At 31.8% G+C, this 22,415-nt stretch overlaps 2 protein-coding genes across 2 annotated transcripts; one reads left to right on the top strand and one right to left on the bottom strand.

The window, feature by feature from the left end:
• Positions 1–7: 7 nt before the first annotated feature.
• LOC148629383 (dehydrogenase/reductase SDR family member 4-like) lies at positions 8–2,573 on the top strand. Its single transcript, XM_088550068.1, has one exon. The coding sequence runs from the start codon at positions 33–35 to the stop codon at positions 870–872; it is 840 nt and encodes a 279-aa protein (XP_088406194.1). The 5' UTR covers positions 8–32; the 3' UTR covers positions 873–2,573.
• On the bottom strand, positions 861–22,047 carry LOC148629382 (microcephalin-like). Its single transcript, XM_088550051.1, has 13 exons — positions 21,932–22,047; positions 19,137–19,599; positions 18,546–18,750; positions 17,837–17,933; positions 16,944–17,117; positions 16,619–16,709; positions 13,892–13,942; positions 11,743–13,435; positions 10,879–11,041; positions 10,407–10,484; positions 8,173–8,313; positions 7,065–7,152; positions 861–5,234 (listed from the first exon to the last, which is right to left on the bottom strand). Exons 1-13 carry the CDS (start codon positions 21,938–21,940, stop codon positions 5,152–5,154), a joined length of 3,336 nt encoding a protein of 1,111 aa, XP_088406177.1. The 5' UTR covers positions 21,941–22,047; the 3' UTR covers positions 861–5,151.
• Between the last annotated feature and the right edge of the window lie 368 nt (positions 22,048–22,415).

Below are 22,415 nucleotides of genomic sequence, written 5' to 3'. Positions count from 1 at the left end.
GTCGGATTATTTCCGCGTTCATTATCTAGTACATGTACAAAGTTCACAAAATGTTTAGCAGAGTACGCCCATTCACTTTTCACATCGCAAAAATGTCAACAACAGCAACAAGAGCACAAAAACTGAAGGGAAAAGTTGCAATAGTTACTGCTTCAACTGAGGGCATAGGGTTTGCAATAGCAAAGAGACTATGTGAAGATGGTGCGAAGGTGGTTGTTAGCAGTAGAAAACAAAAGAACGTAGATAAAGCTGTGGCAACATTGAAAGGAGAAGATCTTGATGTATGTGGACTGGTCTGTCATGTAGGAAAAAAAGAAGATAGATCCAAACTTATTGAAAAGGCTATTCAGGAATATGGCGGAATTGATATATTGGTTTCAAATGCGGCTGCAAATCCTACAATGGGACCACTAATTGACTGTTCAGAAGAAGCATGGGACAAACTTTTTGACACTAATGTAAAGGCAACATTTATGCTTTGCAAAGAAATAGTTCCACATATGGAAAAAAGAGGGGGAGGCTCAATAATGATTGTATCTTCCATAGCAGGTTATGTATCAAGCGAGACCATTCCAGCATATTCAGTGACAAAAACAGCATTGCTAGGACTTATTAAAGGACTAGTATCCAGTCTGGCCCCAATGAACATACGGGTGAATGGCTTAGCTCCAGGACTAATCAAAACAAATTTCAGTCAAGTTTTGTGGTCAAATCCTGATGTTTTGAAAAAAGCTCTTCCTGGAATTCCATTGAGAAGAGCAGGGACCCCAGAAGAATGTAGTGGCATTGTGTCATTCTTGGCATCAGATGATGCATCTTATATCACAGGAGAAACAATTGTAGTATCAGGAGGCATGACATCTCGTTTGTAATCAAAATTTATTAATATAATGAACTGTGCAAAGAACTAAATTTATAGTATTCACATTTATTAAAATATGTTGTTAAATTAAAGTTAAATATTCAGTGTCAAATATAGCATTGCCAGGACTTATTAAAGGAATAGTATCCAGTCTGGTTGTGACATTTAACATTTATTTTTATAATCCAACATTTATTTTTCAAGGAACTTAACATCTCCCAGTTATTCCAGTTGTTAAAGAAGAGAAATGTAATGGCCATTGTAATTCGTAACTCTATGTTTACAATAATTTTAAAGCCTTCTAACGTCAAATTAAAAAAAAGATGTGTGTTTCCTGCTACCCTACCAAACCTATTTTTTTCAACTAAAAAAAGTGTACCCGTAAGTTTTATTTTTTGGCACTGCTAAAATCATAATGCGTCTCCCATAGACTCAACATGAAAAAATCCCTACCTACATGTACCTTTCCAATTTTTTTTCAAAGTATACATGTAATAGGAAACATATTGTTTTGAACATAATCTGAAATTTGCATATGTTACAGGGCAAATTGGAATCCAGGACAATCCAGAATCCTCCTAGGGCAAATCAGAATTCCAATTTGTCCTTGTAGAAATTGAGATATCCCCATTTGTCATAGGAGGGTTCCAGATTGTCCTGGCTTAAATGAGTGTACATTTATTAAAAAGTTATAATACATGTAAATAAAGAAAACAACTGATAGTGTGTTGGTGTTACCAGTGTTCTAGGATTCCTATTTCCCATTACCCGGGGCAAGTGAAATTTGGGTCAGGGAAAGTTAGGTACTTAGTTACACTTTCCCGTGGCAAGTTGAAAACTTCATATGCTGTAAGGATTTGTTTTGTTAGGAAAGCAGTCATTGACTGTGGGAAAGTTGATTTTATATGGATTTTTACCAAGGTAACCTTAATTTCTGAAAAATCCTAGAACACTGGTTATATAATGATGAAATAATTGTCTTTTATTAAAAAAGTAGTAAATATATTGCGGTCATTTATTATCATTAAATTGAAAGTGATAACATGGAAGACCATAAAAGATTGTTTTATGAAAAAATAGTGGAATATGAGGATAATTTTCCACAAAAATATGACAGGGAGTTTGTCTTGTCAGGAGTTAAATATGGCGTATTCGAAACAAGTGCATGCCGTCCGTTATAAGAAAGTATTTTACTATTGGGGATACAGTTTTCATCAAAATACACAAGGTTGATAGAACAAACACTCAAATATTTTACCCTGTAAAATTCTTGATATTAAAGTTGTCAGCCATTCTAATTCTGTTTATAAAATATTTTCAAAAGATGGTATTTTGAAAAACTACATTCTGAAGTAATCTTATTGATTCAAGGACAGTATGATTTCCTGAATTAATGCTGTTAATCCAACCAAACTTGCCGAAATATCTAACATTCAAGCATGTCAAAGAAATCGCTCAGTTAACAATGACTGTCAACTTTCATCCACATGCAATTATAACGGTAAATGTAATACTTTGAGATGTTCGTGTCGGAAAGCAAAGCTAATATGTTCAACTAAATGCCACAAACAGAATCTTGCCACGTGTTGCAATAAGTAAAGTGCTTCTTAAGAAAAATTGAAAATTGTTCAAAATATTGAAAAAATTGTGTATTTATTGTTTTAATTTGATCACATATTGTAGCTCAATTGAATAAATATTATTAAATGTAGTTTGAATTCAGTGTTCAAAAAAAATTTATAGTTTAAAATGCCAGGACGATCCAGAATCCTCCTAACTTAAATTTCTAGTACAATTCTAGATCCTACTAGAAATTCAGTAGGATCTGGAATCCCCCTAGTACAAATCAGGATATCTCAATTTGTCCTAGTACAAATTGGAATTCTGATTTGTACTGCATTTAAACCAGTGCAAATCAGAATTCCAATTTCTACTAGGATAAATTGGAATTCCGATTTGCCCTAGGAGGATTCTGGATCCTGCTGGATTCCAATTTGCCCTGTAACACATACATTTTATCTGAGTCAGAGGGTTTCTATCCGAAGGATTGAACAAAAAGTTCTGGATATTTGTAAAGCTCTTATGTAACTAAGTATGAAGGAGGTAGATGTATGATTAACATTTCATACATGATAAAATCTATCAATGTGAAGCTTCACTAGATACCACATTTCAAATCATTCTAATGAAGAGTTCCAAAGATTATGCTGACAGATACTTCTGAGCCCTAAAAAATCAAACAAATATGTAAATTGGAAGCTGAAATGTATACCCGAGACAAAAGACACACACACACAATACATGTGAAGCCTATCATGTTGTGGCTCCAAACCAAATTTCTTGTCATTCCCTCAAAGGGATCTGAAGTTTTAGCTGACAAAAATATATAAAATGTATGATCAGCAAAAAACTTACTTAAAAATATACTACACATGTAATAACATAACAGGGAAATAGAAACACTTATGAAGTACATGTATTGAAGTGTTGTAGAATTTATTGCTTCTAAATTATTTGATCTTATTAAAATTTCATTGAACACTCAATCTCAGTGATAACCTGTAATTATGAAGTTTCATAAATAGTTACTACATGTACACGTATGAGAAATTCCAATCATATTAAAATAAAAACAAGTCTCAATGAAACTAATACAATGTAATAACTGACAGTATATAATATTGCAAATAATAAATTCACAGTTCATCTTTAACACAACTTTGTTTTCACCTTTATGTTCATATAAACAACTCCCGACCAGAAAAGATAACCCCACGCATTTAAACTTCTAGAACTTGGCTTTTATGTAGGTCATATCTAAAACAAGACGAAGATAGAACTTAATGATGAGCAAACGAAATGCATGCATGTGAAATCATTTTCAAAATCCTATGTAAAATAAAGATAATGGAACATATTTATCTCTGAAAAGAAATGTTCTTTCCTTCTGTTGGAACATACCAATATTTTTGATTGGTTTCATTGATCACCAAATTGCAGCAAGATGTATTTCTACTTTTGCAAATTTCTCCTGTCTATATCCTAGCAAACTTTGGTTTAAATTTGTTTGATAGTATTAACTGATTTTTTAAAAAAACTAATCTTGGATGGCTTGTATTGCATAGGAGTATCCTTTAAAGGTATCAGAAGTGAGATACTGTCACTTATTTACTCAATGATCAGACTTTTGCAGAATATGCTATATTATATCCTAAAGACATTCTGGTTTTGTGTTTAAAATAAAATGGATTGAAATTTAAGTAAACTTAAAATTATACCATTATTTGTGTTGCATATTTTTTTTCTATTTTTAATGTGAAAAAAGCTCATTATTACATATAAATTACTTGTCAACTTAAAATATAATAGGATAATTAATTGGAACAAGTGAATAAACAAAATAGTATCACTAGTGCCTAAGAATGCCTAGATTTAATGAGTGTGCGGAACTTGTTCTGCACATAAGATAAATCCTAATGTGTTCTTTACACAATAACCAATTTATTATCCTATTTATTATATAGTTTTCTTTATAATTTATCCATATTTTCGACAAATTTTAAATTCTGTGATTGGCTGATTAATATCAAAGATGTGACGTTTTGGCGGGAGAAAGTCTGAAAGTGAAATTACTGAATTTATTTCCGAGTGTGAATTAATGAAATTTATTACACTGGGAACATTCGATAAAACACTGTTATCTATATAATAATGGTTTTTCTTTCATTTACAGTGAAAATCAAAGAGCAACTTATGTTGATTAAAATAGGATGGCCCTTATCTTATGGCTGACTGTACAGGGAAAGCATAAGCAGTCAGTTATCTACATGTTATAACTTTATTCCACCTAAAAATATTACAATTCATTAAATTATAATCGCTGAAGTTACCTCAAACCAATAAAAAAAAAAAATAAGTATTATTATTTATAAATACAATTTCAAAGTGAACAGAAACAATATTGATTTTCTGCAACCACAATTCTCTTTAAACCCTCTATACTAGTTATAAGCATGCATGTTTTTTTTTTTTATAAAACCAAAACTTCAGCTATGAAATATTTTTAGATGCATCACCGACCAAAATGGACTTCATCAGAATTGTAAAAAAAAGATTGAGACACTTAGTATATGTACCAATAAAGTTGATCTCCTTTTCATAATGCTGTAGTAAAACCTGCTTCATTCAGATGCTTTCTTAACAACCATAAAACATTAACCTAGTACGTATTATATGTTTTTCTTGTATTGTTTATTTAATTTTATGCACAGTTTTTGTCCTATTATATATTAGAATTCAGGACTGCTCTCACGTTTTGGCCTTCCCAGCAGGTATCTTTCCAAATCAATCACATTTTGATGAGTTATACAATCTGGAAATACATAATAACACGAATGCATTAACCAAATATAAGTAATTTGATTACCCTGAAAGAAGGATAATCTCTATTATCTTTCTTGGAAACAAAAATATCCTTCATATGCTGGATAGCTAAATGGAATGTCAAAATATGCTTTGAAATTAATTCATATTCCATGATGAAGTTTAAGAAGTGTTAAGCTTATAATTTTTCTTTTCCTTTCATGTGCCAACTTTACAAATTATCCAAAAATAAAAATACTTTATTAGCTAACTTGCTAGCAATATACTTAAGAGGCTAATTAAGGATAGATACCCTAACATATAGTCCAGTGAAAATAACTTTTAAACTTAAACAACTTGCAACAGAATATATTTTGATTTAAATACATAGCATTATTCCCTATATATACACAGAAAAAAAACTATAAAAAAAAAAATCTAAGCTGTGGAAAACTCAAAATAAGCATATCAAAATCCCTATGGCAATTTACATTGGAAAGGGGAGATAACTCTGCAAAAATAACATTTTTTGTTAGATTTTGTTCTATTTTTATCGATTTCATGTAATGTAGGGTACTCATGTGGAACTTTTCTTTCTTAATGACTATCACATATAACATGCTGCCCATGATATATAAGACAATTGGTTATGATGGGTAAACTGAAATTTTTTAGTAATTTTCAATTACAGAAAATTCACATTTTCTGGCACTTTGGTTTCTTTATTTTTTTTTTAAATTGGTATTGTTTACATCTGCAAACTATTTATCAACAGATTTGCCAAAGTTAAAAAAAACTTTTAACCACAAAAAGTAGAATATTGACGTCATCATTTTCATCACAATTGGAATTCTTGAACTTCATTATCTAGAAAATTGGGCATATGGTTTACTATCTAGTTTCAAAATCTAAGTTGTTGTTTGGTAAAAGATATGAAACCTCTTCATAAGTTGTAGATGGTCTTAAAATTATTGCTGAAATGTCCACTATTGCTTCATTTTATTTATCAGATACAACATTATTATAATTTGGTATAAAATTTTAGTGGTTTTTTTAAAGCCATACTTACAGAGTTATCTCTCCTTTCCAATGTAAATTTCCATAAGAATTTTTAACTGCTTATTTTGAGACTTTTCTTCTGTGCTTACTTGGGGTCATAATTCTACAGATTAAAACATAAATATTTTCTATTGCGACATGTTTAGATTAAGAGTAAAATTTTGCTAGATTGTCATTGACTGGACTTAAATTTTAAATCACAAATTTCCTCTCTTAGGTTTTTTCTTACATGTATGTATTTTGTTTTTTCTTATATTATCAAAGGATCTTTTTTAAGAATAAGATGACAGACAACAGGTTTAGGTAATTTTAAACATATTTAGAATAAACCTAAGAGAGCATTTTCAGCCTTATAACATTTTTATGGTTAAGCTATCAAGGAAGTTTGGGCCAAAAGTACAGGAATTTTTATATCTGCCTTAATATGGACTTAATTTACATAATTAAAAAAAGATAAAAGTCAAAAGGTTGAATATTTCATACCCCAAATAACCTATGTTTGTAGGGAGTATTTATTGAGAATCTTTGACCTCTTAAATATTTAAAGAAAAGTTCATTAAAAACTGTATATACATTGTAACATAGTAATAGATGTCTTCAATTAAAAACTTTAAATTGTGCTACTAGAGACTACAGCATGTATGCATAATGTAGGCATGATAAATTATCAACCATTGGCATAATGCACATTGAGGACTTTAAGCAGTGTTTACATGAACATGTAAATTGTGGAAGATACACAATAAATTGGCATTATTTCTATCTTTATCAAATTGCTCACCTAGAACCCAAACTGGATTAACACATGTTTTATCAGGAACAAATTCATGACCCATGTAAATATCAGCCTTACTTGGATAATTAATCACCTGAAAAGGGAGATGAAAATCATAAATATAATGAGGATTTTCCTTGAAATGTTGAAGCTGAATGAATTGACAAACTGGTTGAAAAGGTTGAAAATCCAAAAAGCTCTGCTGACAAGACAAAAAAATTTAGTCTTAGTGAAATTAAACACTGATGATCGCATTGTCTAAGATTACAGTGTATCTTGTGTTGTGGTAACAATGAATTTCATTTGACAGGTATAAAATTCACAAGAAAGAAGTCATCAACTAACTGATAAGTACAATTTTATGCATGAGTTGTTGTATCAAAAAGATGAAATAGTTACTTTTTTGGAAAAGGTAAAACGTTTTACTTTTCTAGGCCAAAATGAAATCTAGTCCATTTCAACAAATATATTTGATTTTAATGCTGCTGATGAGAGATTACACATGTACAGCATATCAAAGTTAGCAATATTATATGATTGGTACTTTTGTATTTAATAACTAATGGGTTGATGCCACTGCTGGGGGACCAAAAGTCCCAGAGAGTATTCACCAAGCCAGAAATCAGACTTGTCATTTCATATATTACTTATTGAAATTTACAGTAAAGCAAATTTTAAAATTCATAGAACACCAAGGCTACATTCCATGTCTTACACATGGTAGAACTTCTTGGTGCTGGATTTGGCTTTCTATTTATAAAATTTGGATAATGGGATTTAGAACTATCTTTATATATTGATTTTAATGCTGCTGATGAGAGTTTCTACTTGAAACATGTACAGCATCCAAAATTTTGCAATACATGATTGATATATTCAATGGAATGCAACAAATAATGAAAGAAACTGTAAGAAAGCATTCAAATATTGTTTAAAGTTATTGTAATTTATCTTAAAAATGCCTTTCCTGTTTTTAAATTTCACAGCAAACCCAAGATTGCATTATGTTGTAAATAAAACAATAAAATAAAATAGAATGATGACCAAGTTAGTAATGATGTCACTACAGGCATATGTTTTTATTATGGCCTTATAGTATGAGATAAATACTTACCTTTGCTCCACACAGTTTTAGAAGATTCAATAAATGATGTCTGGGTGGACTAGTTTTCTGTGCAACGTATATTGTTCCAACTTCCTTTAATGACAACTGACGATAATTTTCCTTATGCAGAAGTCTTCCTTCACGAGTAACCTGAAACCAAATAACACTTATCACTTAGAATTCCAATACATGTATTGTTAACTGTATATTAGTAACTTTCCTACCAGACTTTTTTGTTCACAGAAAATAAAAAAAATTAAATTGTTGTACACTGGGTAAGGAGGCTTTTACTCAGAAAATTTTACTTTTTCTGTCTTAAATTTAAAAATACAGTAAATACATTTACACATATACATACCTGTATAAATATAAGTAAAAAATTTGAGTCAAATCATACAAAATGTCCTTATTATTTTTTTTTGCTAATAGATTTTCCTGATTTGTCTTATACAGGATGTTGGATGGACATATTCAACATAGAAAACATGTGCCAAACTTGACACAGACAATGTTGGGGTATTTCATGTATACTATATAGGAAATTTTCCAAATTGCAAAACATTATGTCTCTATTAATTTGTGAAAAAAACACTTCACTGACATGCTTTCATAAGAAGAAAATTTGAGGTCACAGAATTTTTTTCTTGTTATTCAAAAAGAGGCTCCCAGGAGCCTGAATAGCTCACCTTGTTGAATTTTGCCTTCTAAAGGCAATAAGTTAAACAAGAAGTTGTCCAACAATTTTGACTCAAGAAGTCTTTGGTAGGACTTATCACAAGACCTTTTCAACAATTGAAAGTTTCTTTTAATCTATCATAGTTTTCAAGATATTGACTGAAAACTATTCAAAAACAGTAATTTTTCCCCTTTCAAGGGCAATAACTCTTACAAGGAGTCTGAAGACTTTTGTAGTCCTAAGAATATGGATCATTTCAGCTTTTGAAAAATTTGGATAGACGGTTTAGGAGATATATGTGAAAAAACTACTGTCTGACACCTGTTCTATTTTTAGTAACGGCTGCCATGTTTTTCGATGAATCAAAAATCCCCACAATCATTCTATGCAGGATACCCCAAGGAACATTCATACCAAGTTTGGTTCTAATTAGTCCAGTAGTTTCACAGGAGAAGAGTTTTGTATAATTGTTAACGACAACGACGACGGATGCCAAGTGATGGCAATAGCTCACATGGCCTTTGGCCAGATGAGCTAAAAAAATCTGTAAAGCCCCCATTACATTTTTAAATAAAAAATTCCTGTGGTCATATCATTTGGAACAAAAAGTTCATGAATTGAAGAGGTCTCTATACATATATGATTCCTGCTCCTCGCTGAACCATTCGAGCCACAAAAAAAATTGGGATCATTTGTAAATTGCACTGATGTCAACAACACTATAAAGTTTCAAAGGCACTTAAGGTTTCAGAGAAGATTTTTAATAACTTGAAAATAACAAAAAAGAGAAATATCTCCAACATGGGTCAACAGAATTTCACAAAATGTCTCCAATAATAGATTTCATCTTGGTGAACACTTTTATTCAATGTCAGAATATGTCTTAACCTAAAAGTTTTAGAGATACATATATTTGCAAAAACATGCTGTTCAACTGCTACAGCCTATTTCTAGTAATATCAACCATTCTTCTTTTCAACGGTTCAAAAATTCCCATATCAGCTCTGGGAAGGATATACTAAGGAACAGGTTCCAATTAATCAGGTAGTTTCAGTGAAGATATTAAGAAATGATAACAAGAAAATAGAGCTCCATAAAAGGCAATTCGATTGTTCTGGAATTTTGACTGATTGGTGCAATAATTTCAAAGATTTTTTTTTTAATCATTCATAAAGATGACAGATGACACAGAATGACAACTGATGGCAATGGCTTATATGGCCCTTTTGGCCAGGTGTGCTAAAAATGAAGATCTCTTGACAATGTTGTTGCAAAATGCATCATTTTACAAGGAAAGAAAAAAGCCTTTTACCAGCAGTTTGGTGATATTTTAAAATATTTCAAATTTCAAATCCTCAACGGAAGTGCAAATTCCTTCAAATTTCTTCATGTTAATACCAAGCAGATGCTTATCAAAAATGTCTTAGCATTTCAAAACATTTTGCAAAATATTTCAAAACATGAAAATTGATAAAACTGCTGAACTGGAAATAGGTGATGCACTTCCTTTGTTGTTCAGTATATATCATAAGTAAATAATCTGTGTTTAAATTACTTTGTTGATTACCTTTACTACAGGAAAAAAATCTGTCACTTCAAAATTCTCCTCTGGTAACCACATACATGCCTCTAATGATGATAAAACCTTAAATGTAAAAAAATACAGAAACACATTAATACAACTACATGTAGCAAGAACTGGCCGTGAGCTAAAATATTATATTTCACTTTAAAAAGAAAATGCATACATTCTTGGTGAAATCAATACAGTTAAACATCTACAATAAATCATTCAAGTTAGTAATAATCTAACTGAAGAGTTAAGAGTATAAAAAAAGGCCAAATCCCTTAAAACAACTGATGAAGTTAGGGCATGCCTGTGTTTTTGTACAAAATAATTATTAAATACCCATGTAAAATACAATGTACACATCAGTCAGTTACTCAGATAGGCTAAAACAACATGATTGTTATTGCAAAATTATCAAATCTCATGTGTTTTATGGAAAATATATTTTTACTATCAATACCTAACATACCCATTGCTTGTTAACAATCCAAATGCCCTTCATGATACCATACAAAACATTTAGTGTTCTCCTGGGTCCCCCACATATCAAGTGAGTTGTAGATTCTATCACATTGTCAGATATCACAAAATTTCCTAACTTCTTCACAACAGATATAATTACATCTTGTTCTCTAGAAGAATTAAAAACAATGATGAGATCATCAATACCAGATTTGTCTCGTCATGTGACTCTGTGAATTCACAGGAATGGACCTTTACTCCCAGTCAAAATCATTGGATGTAGTTCTTTATAGATTGCAATGTTATCATGCATAAATACAATGAGAAAAATATGTAGTCTCACTAATTCTAAACTATAAAAAGTTTGGTAATAGTCATGTAATACAATTTTATACAAAATAGAAAATTCTCACAACTATTCATCATATTGATGTGCCCAGAAACAGCAAACTACAATGTAATACATGTACATACAAATTGGTCTTTGGTTTTTGAATGCTTTTAACAGTAGAAATTTCAGACAAAAAATAAATCAAAAATTGAGACTTACAAGCCCTACAGAAACAGCAATGAAATCTCAGTTTAAGAAAATGAGTACTGGATATTAGGAAACAAAATTTTCATTACATTTTTTAATTAAACTAAACTATTTTCTGTCAACAAATTTTCATTTTAAATTTTGGTTTCCACGTTTGACAATGATTTGTTTATGACGATATTGTAAAATTTACTCCATTGCTACTTTTTTGTTGACAATATTTCTCATGATATCAAATCATGAAAAAATAACTATAAAATATATGGTAACCTTCAAATTTTGCTAATGCTAAAACTTTTATGTCTAATAAAAAAAAAAAAAAACACTACATACTCTGCATGAAGGCTAGTCATGACCATTGAGGGTCTGCTGGGAGGACTCCTCTTGTATTTCTTTGATACACCACCATCACTACTATCACTATCTGAGGGTTTAGTGGAGGTAGATGAGGGAAGCTTATGCTTTCTTATGTGCTTATTTGTTCGAAGATTAAACTCATCAATGCTTGGACGTGGTGGAACTCTCCCTGACATGGAGTTAATAAATGTCTCCCCAAACACAGCAGACATAGAGTTTTCACTCTGTGTTGTACTACAGGTAGAATGCACTGTTGTTTCCTGAAGTGTCAAATCACCAGTGGTATTATCATAATTAGATATTGGTGTTAAATCGTCTGTCATAGTTATATTAGTTGTTTCAGTGCTAGATCCTACAGACTCAGTAACATTCTTATTTGATGCTTTTAATGAGGAACTACTAGTGGTCTTTTGTTGAGCTGAAGAACAACTTGCAGTCCTCCATTTAGCTAATAAGCTACTCGTTGAGGGTGTTTTTTTGTGTGATTCTCCAGCTAATCCTAAATTTTTTGATGAACTGCTTCTCTCAGATACACTAGATGCTCTTACTTGTTTCTTTACAGCTGTTTTGTGAGGGAAAAGAGCAGAGATACTGGAGTTACATTCACTAGCAGATGGAAATTTAGGTTTTTTCCTTCTAGCTGTTATAGGTGATTGGTATTCAGGTGTTTTTGACATAAGTGGCAAGTCTGGCTCCATATCAGTCAAGGGAAGTAACCTTTTCTTACTATTTTGTCTAGAAGGTTTTTTTGAACTTTGAGTTGATGTGGCTTTTAATGCAGAACTTGCACAATCTTCTTGATTCAACACTCTGTCTTCTTGTTCATTTGGTATGTCTTGAAAAACTGAATTATCTGTTACCAATTTGCTACTTTCATCACAACTGCTGTTGTTAATTGGAAAATTGTCATTTCCAGCCACTAATTTGATTTTTTCACTCAAAGATGAATCTCTTTCAATAGCACTTACACAAGTTTGATTGACATTTACAGATAAAATCTGCTCACTTGCCATGGATTTTCTTTTACCCTTCACAGACTTCCTTCTTTGAGTCTTGTTTGAAGTAAATATAGCACCAGCATTATTAATTGTGTTTAGTTCTTCACCTTGATTAGTAATGGCAGTAAGATGTTGCATACTGTCAGTTTCCTTTTTATTCAAATGACATTCTAATGCAGGTAGATCTGAGTCAGTTGCATCCTCCTCAAGAGGGTCAGGAGCCGTAAGTGACACTATAGACTTTCTCCTCCCCTTCCCCCTTCGTACAATAGTTTTTAAAGTGTTTTTGTCTTCTGGACCAGATAACCCATCTAATTTTCCTTGTCCTTCTTCTGTTGGTGTAAATACTGCAATTGATTTCCTTCTGTTTGATGTCCTCTTTGGCTTTAAACTTTCATCACATTCATCAGCAAATTTGACAACCGCTATTGATTTTCTTCTCTTGTTTACATTTGGTGATTTCTTTTTTGCATTGATCAGAGTAACTTTTTCATTGGATTTATCAACAACAGTAGATTGTGGGACAGATTGTTGGACAGAATGACTATTCTCGGAAGTATTTGGTATTGGTGACTCTGGCAAACCAACACTGTTGATACACATATTGATTTCATCCTTTAAGCCATCCACTAAATGATCAACATCATTGGAATCAAAGCTTGCATTTGCACCTGAAAGAATATTCAAATGAGAGAAAAGATTCACAACAATCTAAAAATTAATATGACTGATTGATAGAGGTTTTATGTACCATGGGCAGTTATTTCATGCCTTTGAGGTCAAGAATGTTTCACCAATCAAGCAGCCCTTGCTTTGTGCTAGTCTGATACACTGGACCAGATAATCGTCAACACATGCTTCAGTAAAAAGCAGTGGCTACCAATTTTAATGTTTTTGGAGTGACTTGGCTGGAGATTGAACCTTAAAACTCCAGCACTTAATGCAAACACGCTGCCATGAGACCACAGAGGTAGTAAATTACAATGAAATACATATTCTTAGGAATATATATTTCACATAAAGTAAATCTTTAAAAAAAAAAATGGAATTTATTACTATCATTACTGTGGATTGAATCAATTTTATTTTAACACATAATGAGTACATAGATTAGTTGGAAAACATACCAAATAATCTTCTTTGTAAGGGATCATCATCCTTGTCTAGAACTGGAGTGTCTACAAAGTAAAAACATTAAGTGATGAAACTGATTTAAGTGTCAGTCTGTAAGAATCAGGCAGTCAGTAGGTAAGACATGGTATAGAATTTTACTATTGGTACCATCAGAATAAAAAAATGGACACAAGATTTTCCATATCATTTTTGTAAAATGAGTTAAAATTTCATTAAAATGCACTGCCAATGTTTTATTTCAGGGGGGCAGGTAACTCTGTAAAACAATTCAATATTCCAAACTTCTAATGAAAAATTTTCAAATTTATACAGTGATACAGATCAAACAGTTGTCATATAAATAGAGAAGACTTCCTTGAGTGTATTTGTCACAGAAAAGAAGTTCCTCCATAACACAAGTTCCAAAAGAAGAAATATTACAGAATATAATTTCTTCTGGAAATTTGATTATGATACATGTTCCTGACAGAATAAACCTAATAAAACCAATGTTCCTAAGGGAAAATAAAATATACATGTAAGTGATTTAGGACCCTTACTTAAATTTAACACAATCTAAGTTATAAATGATATACATGTAGACTACAAGATCATTGAATTCTTGAATTTGCTTCCATATCATTACTTTACCAATGTTTTCGACACACTGTAAAACTTACAAAAGACTTTCACATTAAATGGAATATCAAGTCAAAGCAGGGTTTTAGCTAGGATTTTGAGGGCTTTAGTCACTTTTGCATAGAACACAAACGACATATTATGGGAAGCAGAATTTTGCAAATAGTCAATAGTATAATAAACTAAAGACATTAACACTCTTAATATATTCATTTTAAGTTTACAAATACAGGCATAACAATAAATACAATAAATGTTATAACAAAATAACTGTTATTTTCTATAAGAAAACATGTGTTACTTAATAAAATAAAATACTTACTATTAGAAAAATAGCAAAATAGATAATTTTTTTTACATCATGACAAAGCTTTGATGCATTCAGTCTAAAAATAGCTACCATTTGACATAAGCTACTATTATGGTATGACCTGACACTCAACTAATAAGAGAAAATCCTCCTGTCCTTTGCCAAACACCACACCTCAAAAGCCCTCTTCAACCTAAAACTCCTCAAAGCAGAAGGATGGAGACAGATCTTTAGAAGAGAATTGATTGATGAAACCTTGAGCCTGTTCCTAAGATAGGTCTTGATCAGAAAGTACCTACTAAATCCCCTCTCAGTCACCAGAAGATAACGCAGAAACTAGACAGACAGAAAGGAGGTTGGCCACATTGGCATAGACAACTGTAGACTGTTGCACTCTGTAAGCGGTTGCTGCATTATATCTGACTGCTGGGTGGTAATTTTTTAGAGAAATCCATGAGATGACCAGTCACACATCTGAGAAATTGTTTTTGTGTGCATTTAAATTTCTAAAAATAGATAGCTATATATGTTGCGAGGTTTGTGAAGGGTTTGTTTTTATATGGGAGTAAAATCGGTCAGTATCCATTAAAGATCAGAATCGTTTAACATGAGTAATCCTTAAATTAAGGATATATATAAGTTACATTTTAAATATATAAGTTACATTTTAAACGCACTTAAAAGCAGAAATGTATCTGGTCAACTCGAGGCTTTTTTCTGCGGTCGAAAATGACTGGCTGAAGTTGAGTGAGAATCCTGGGATTATCTTTTGTGGTCCTATTGATCAAACAATTGATAAATTGTTGTTATTTTAAAGGATTATTAACGATGCACATATCAGGGATGCCAGGTTAACAACAACAGAATGTATTTCACACCTGGTTGACCAGGTAATTACCTAGGTTGGGGTCATAAACTTGTCAGAGCATAAGGCCAGGTGAAATTATGTAACTTTCGATTTACAATTTTTAAAAACATTTTTAAGGTGACGAAAATTTATCTGAAATATTTTTTGAATGGAATTTTTTTATATACAATTTTCAAATTTTAAGTGACAAAAACGATCTAAAACATTTTGGTCATTTCTGAAATCCATTCGTAAATGGCGAAAATGACGAGCGCTAGCTAAATCACTGGTCAAAGGGAAATCAAGAGATCAGGATTTGAACAATTATAGTGGTAAGAACATAATCCAAGGATAACTATTAGACACACAACAAAGAACATGAACTAACCAAAATAACATACACACAGACACAAAATTAAATGAGCAACTTGGACTCCACTAAAACTGGGAGTGTGGACCATGTGCAATGGTAGGGTTAGCCAATCTAATTGACCTATTGATTGTTTCATTCAGTCATTGCATGTAGGATCTAACAACACTTCATTCTACTTTCTGTTCTGATGAACTTTTCAGAATTCTTGGGTTTTTTTCCTTTGAACAAAACTTTCAAAATCATCAAAGATAAAATCTGATTGGCTGACCAGAAAGGACATCAGAACAGGAAGTAAAATGGAGTGTAGCTAGATCTTACATAAAGTGACTGAAAAAAAACAACTGAAAGATCTTATTTTAATTAGATTCTGATTGTAAGGTCAGCATACTCTGCTTAGAAAAAAAACACAAGATGACTTGTGTAAATTATTCAGGTGTACAGAATAAGTAAACAACACTTCACTGAGTTGGGTTTCTCAAAGCAACTTATGAATATAACTTTCCTGAGGTTAAAAACCCATATCAAACAAGTAATTGTTAGCACACAAAGCTAATTAATGAAAACATACAAACCTGAATCCTTTGCTTTGAGCTGTTCTAGTTTCTCTCTCATGCTCGGAGGTGTATCAGGTATCATTAATCTTATTGGTGTATTTATATCAATCTGTAATATAAACATATTGATAGGAACCACAGTACCCAGGCAAATAATAATAAAGGATAATTTGTTGTCATTTTTTTTGTTGAAAATTTGATAGGTTTCATAATGAATGCATGATGCAGCAATGAATATTTGTATTATTTCTAAAGTAAAAAAGAAATAATGTTGAATTTTATACATAAATATGATGACTGTTGCATTGAAAACTATTAAGCACATTATATACATTAAACTCACTGGAGTTCTAGGCTGGGTTTCTTGTACTAATATTCGTCCAAGGTTAGGAGAATTCTGAGGAGTTTTATCTGTGCTTTGCAATTTATCCACCAACTTTTTTTTCTTTTTATTATACCTTTCTGCACTGTTAGCAACTTCATCTTCAAAGGTAGTTGGTTGCATGGACTTAGCTTTCTAATTAAGAAAAAGTGCACAGAATAAAACAAAATAAACAAGGAAAAGTACCAAATCCATAACATTTTTTAGCAAACTAAAATAATCAATAAAGAGCTTAGTGGCACACAGCATGATTACGATATGGATTCAGCATGTCAACTCTGTTCCCTTGGGGCAAGTGCGGACATAGAGACTTACAGTTCATTATGGACACAACAACTGATTTGGACACAATATACATGCAGCACAAAGTTTGAAATCTGACCAAAAATAAAAAAGTTTACTTTTAAGGTGTGCCCCTTTTGACTCCCAACTCAAAAACCATAAGAGATACATGAAATCTGACTGTAAGACACAGGCAGGGATTTTCATAAGGAATCCAATAAAAAAATCAAAATTGGATAAACAATACAAAAATTGGTATTTATTTCTTGCATAACCCAATTTTGTACCCCTTGAACTCTGAAATAGTTAAAGAAAAGCCTACAGAATTCCAAAAGAAACAGATTGACAGCCAAAAAATAAAAACAAAAAGGTGATACCATTCTATAACTAAAAAAGATTTTTGCTGTTACGTTAAAACTGTCAACAAAGTTATGACATACAAAATCTTTACATCATTCTTAAGTTTGCATTTCTTCTTCTTATCCAGATTTTACAATAAATCAAAATTGGAAGTAATATACAGTGAAAATACTCTGTGAGTGTAAAAATCTACAATAACATATGAAACAAACCTTTAGTTTACTAATAAGTAAAGGAGTTCCATTATTAGTAGTGGGTAAAATTGCAGGATATAATGTTTCTGATACATGTTCCTGGTACTGCCTACAACTGCAATAGACCAATTTTCTCATTAACTCACACCTGCCTATAGCAATTTTCTTCAGAGACGATTAACTTAAGACCTGTCAGGTATCTACTAAGTTCATATGTACATGTAAATTACCTTAAAAAAGGCCCACTACCTACAGTGATCATTTGGAGGTTGTTCTGAATAGGGATATGTTTTATTGAGCATCAAAAATGTCACGTTACATTCTAATTACATCAAATGAAAAGAATACAGATTAGTGTCTTTTGCAGTTTTGCTAAATCATCTATGCAAAGGTGCCCTTCAAGCATAGTCATATATGTATACACCATCTCCACACTAAAATACTTAGTTATTTACTTTCTTCTTGTTTTTTTAAATTTTAATAATCCAATAAAACTTCAATTAAAGTTATCTCCCTTTTTGGAAGAAACAAAAAATTATTTTTCAATAAGAGGGCATCCTTGATTTTTGGTTTAAAATTTAGATAGCACTTTATTTGGAAAAACTAAACCTGAAATCAAAATGGTGTTTAATGTACACAATGTAGTTCATTATTACAGACTATTCAAGCTAAATACAAACTTCTAAAAACAAATTTCTTCCATGTGATAATAATGATGAACACATACCTGTCTACCCATAACACAGAAACAAGATGACATTTATTTTTCATGGCTTTGGTTTTTGTTCGCTTGCTTCCCTCCTTGAAAATAACATGTGTAACATCATCTGTGAATTTCTTTGTTACCATTGCTCCTAGGTTTTCTAATTCTTTACGAATGGCTTCACTTCTGTTGTCATTGGTGGTTCTTACTTCAACATAAGCTATCACATCTGACATAAAAAATCATTCTTGTTTACAAGACACTTTTTAAATTTTAAAATTTTTCATTTATTTTTTTTGTATTTCATTTCACATATTGCATTTGTTTATGCCTTTCTATTGAACATTAAACTGGTACATATATGTTGTTTACATTGTGTCTTCCCTTTATTCCTACATGTATAATTCAAAGCCACTTACAAATATATGCACAATATGACAGACAAAATAGCAGTGTGAACAATTGATGCACAAGGGAAGAAGTTGGAAATAATCCATATATAGTATGAGAGCTAAAGAAAATATTTTAAGCATAAATTATGAAACAGGTGTATTACATTATAAATGTACATAATACCCTTCAAAACAATACATCATTAATTTGTTATAAACCTACTTTTCAACACTCTGTTGTCTAAAATCTGTGTTGATGGTAAATCTTCATCCCATAAAGCATTGGGACCAGTTGCCTCCCTTGGGGTATCTATCAATGGGGAATGTGCAACTTCACTATTCAAGAAAGACACTTCCTTGTTGGTTTGAATATCTCTTATCTTGTTAACTGTATTACATGTAGTAGAAACAGACTGCACTTTCATGCTACAAACACTCTGTGTTGAATTTGTATCATCACAAAAGACCTCTGGAGTTTCTCCAATGGGTGATTTTATTACTGTTTGTCCCAAGCTGTCTTTTCTCAAAGGCACCAATGAAGCAGCTTTGGTTTGCTCCAGAGGAGAACTCATGACATGTGGGTCTAGACATTTAGAGTCAATATTTGAATTTCCAAGTTCATCACTTGCACAGGTCTTCTTTGTCACAGAAGACTTTCTTCTCAACTTACTATTTGATAAACTTTTCTGAAATAAATGTACTGTACATGATACAAAACGCAAAAAAGATATTCTACACTCTACTGGATTATTCTGTAAATTCAATGAAAAACTTTGAGACTTGAATAATATTAAGGTACCTCTAGAGTTATATCAAAGCAATATTAAGTCAGGTATTGTTCATTTACAATGTACTAAGGTTAAATAAGTCTTAGATAATTTCAAAACATTTCTGCTGAGTTACTTGAAGTACATGTAAACATTTATTACAGTGTATCTCCACACTCACGTTTGTTACATTATAAGTCCAGTCTGAGTAGTAATTAACTATTGTAAAATCTTACGTGTAGTTTTTTTCCTATAAAATCATTTAATCAATTAAGTATTTACTTGACAACCATTCATAAATTTGTTTAAACAGAAAGTGCTCAAATTACAGATTGTCTAAAAGTTTTTGAGCTTTGATATTTTTGGAGTTGTATTCCAATCTAAATCTAATTTTATGACTACCATAATTGATTGTGGTTTAATGTCCAATGATTTGGCCAGAAATTGAACACACAACCTCTGCACTAGAGGCTACCATGGTCCACATGATCATCAAGTAGTAATGTAATAACTATGTTACAAATAATATATACATGTAATACTTTTACATTTTATATGCAGGAAGAATGTTGAGCTCTTTCCATGATTGAAGTTTGAACATAACTTTTTATATAATGGGATTTTAACAGGTTGGGAACAAGACTTGAAATTAGGATTAACCTCTCATTTGGAACACTACCCCTCATATAGTGTTAATTTGTTTTTGTTTTTTTTTTGGTTAACCATTACAAAATTAGAGTTTGAAAATTGTCATATCTTATTTAAAAATGGGAACATTTATTGTATTTAAAGCATACATGTACGTGTACATTATGTTTTTTTTTTTTTTTTTTTTTTTTAAATATCTAAATACAACTGTTGTTGTGGGCCTTGAAATACATGTTTATTGCATTCTACTTGGGTCTGTAACTTCTGAAATTCAGAAATAATGAAAATAAAAGTATACAGAGCTGGCCAGGGTGTTGACACAGTTAAGACTTTCACGCTAAATACAATAGTGTTGCAGATAAAGGATTTTTTTATTTTAAATGCCAAATTAAAAGATGTGATATGGTACTTTCATGTGCTGAGTTCCATAAACCTAATAAACAGCGATGATAGTTGTTTTTCTTATTGTTTACTAAACCATGACCTTTTTTTTGTCAACTTGAGAAATATCAAAGCATGATTCCAAGCATGCTCCAATAAACTGTATGTAGGTGTGAATAAAAGAATCATTTCAATAGTTTACTTTTTTCAAATTAAAAATCAATGTATTTTGAGTATTTTACAATCACTTATTAATGACAAAGTTATAGGAAACTGTCTTCACCAGTTTATTTTTCATAAGTGCTTAGCCCCCCGTGCAGGTCCGGTGTTAAAAGAATAGGCCTGCAGCAGCGCTAAGCTTATCGTAAAAGGCAACTAAATAGTGCTCAGGACCCTACCCGGGGGCTAGGGCGCTCTGCCCACAGAGCAACTGGGATGTGTGCCCCAGGTGGTGGAATGGGGTACCCCTGGCGTGTTACATGCTGGGGTTGTCAGGCTATAATATGGAAAACCTGACCGCAAACCATAGTGGTGCACCGTGGTGGGAAAGATGCCACATTCCTCGCACGTTAAAGAACCCTACTGTGGTATTCTCCAGGAGTAGGAACCATAGGGCTCCGCCTCAGGAGGCTAAATTGCCCGACCCTACCCACCTCTCCCTATTTCCAGTGGCAATCAAAATTTGTTGACACCCCCCCCCCCCATTGTCCTTGTGTCCCATCCCTTTTTCATTTCATGTTCATTTTATCATCAATTTCTGGTTCATCGTCTGAATATAGCTGAAATATTGCTGCTCGGACGTTAAACCCCAACAAACAAACATAAGTGCTTAGCAAATTTTCTTTGAATTGAGCCTTGTTCAACTTTCATTATACAGCAGATATGACGTTGCGCAAAAACATACATCGTACAGACATGGTTTCCATGATTGTTCTTCCTTTGCATTACGTATAATTTACACTAATATTCCCACTTAAAAACAATATCTCATATAAATAATAAAATTCATTTTTTAAATGGATAAAAAATCCACCAGATGTGGGGTAATATTCCAGATGGGAGGGTTTTAAGTCTTATCTGAGTTCTTGTTCTCGACTTGTTAATTTTCACAAGTTTTATTTCAATATTTATAAAATTCAAATCAGTTTCTTGGTCGTTGTTGCTCATAAAGCGCATCTCATAAAGACAATAACGCGTTAAAAGGATGGCAAACTATTCATACCTTTTTCATGTTTTTGTCTATTTATTGTGGCATGGAATAGCAACGTTTACAATCTGTACAGCACCACTGAAAATAATAATCTACTGGCCGTTCAAAATCAAAAATGGCGCTCCCTGATTATAAATTTGAACGAAACCGGAACGAACACGATCAATTGTTTCCGGAAAGACAAAACAAACATTTAAACAGGATATTTATTCATTTGTACATGAATTTGAGTTTATAAGCCAAGTTATCTATGTCAAAAACGTATCTATTATCCTATTTGGAGCACTATTGTAGTTATTGGCAGCTAAGCGACATTTCTTTATGTATGATTTTATTTTGGGTCAAGCGAGGGGACTTGCTTCAACTATCAAATATGCACCCCGACTAGTAGTTTATATACTTGTAACTGTCAGACTGCATAATTGATGGTGGGAAAAAATCCTTATGGATCATGTAATAAAAACAATACCGGTTAATGTGAACAAGGAAACATCCT

The sequence above is a fragment of the Perna viridis genome, chromosome 1 (genome assembly GCF_037379345.1).
Source record: "Perna viridis isolate PV_CMFRI_1.1 ecotype Kerala chromosome 1, ASM3737934v1, whole genome shotgun sequence".
Taxonomy (NCBI): Eukaryota; Metazoa; Mollusca; class Bivalvia; order Mytilida; family Mytilidae; genus Perna; species Perna viridis.
This window is presented reverse-complemented; position numbering and strand designations above follow the sequence as displayed.

What these genes read in the sequence shown, in the direction of transcription:
- LOC148629383 (XM_088550068.1), top strand. Translation starts at nt 33, where the DNA reads ATGTACAAAGTTCACAAAATGTTTAGCAGAGTACGCCCATTCACTTTT.
- LOC148629382 (XM_088550051.1), bottom strand. An exon ending in TCTGTGTTATGGGTAGACAG is followed by an intron (nt 17,934 to 18,545) that starts GTATGTGTTCAT and finishes GGTCTATTGCAG; the next exon opens with TTGTAGGCAGTACCAGGAAC. An exon ending in TAATCCAGTTTGGGTTCTAG is followed by an intron (nt 5,235 to 7,064) that starts GTGAGCAATTTG and finishes ATGTATTTCCAG; the next exon opens with ATTGTATAACTCATCAAAAT.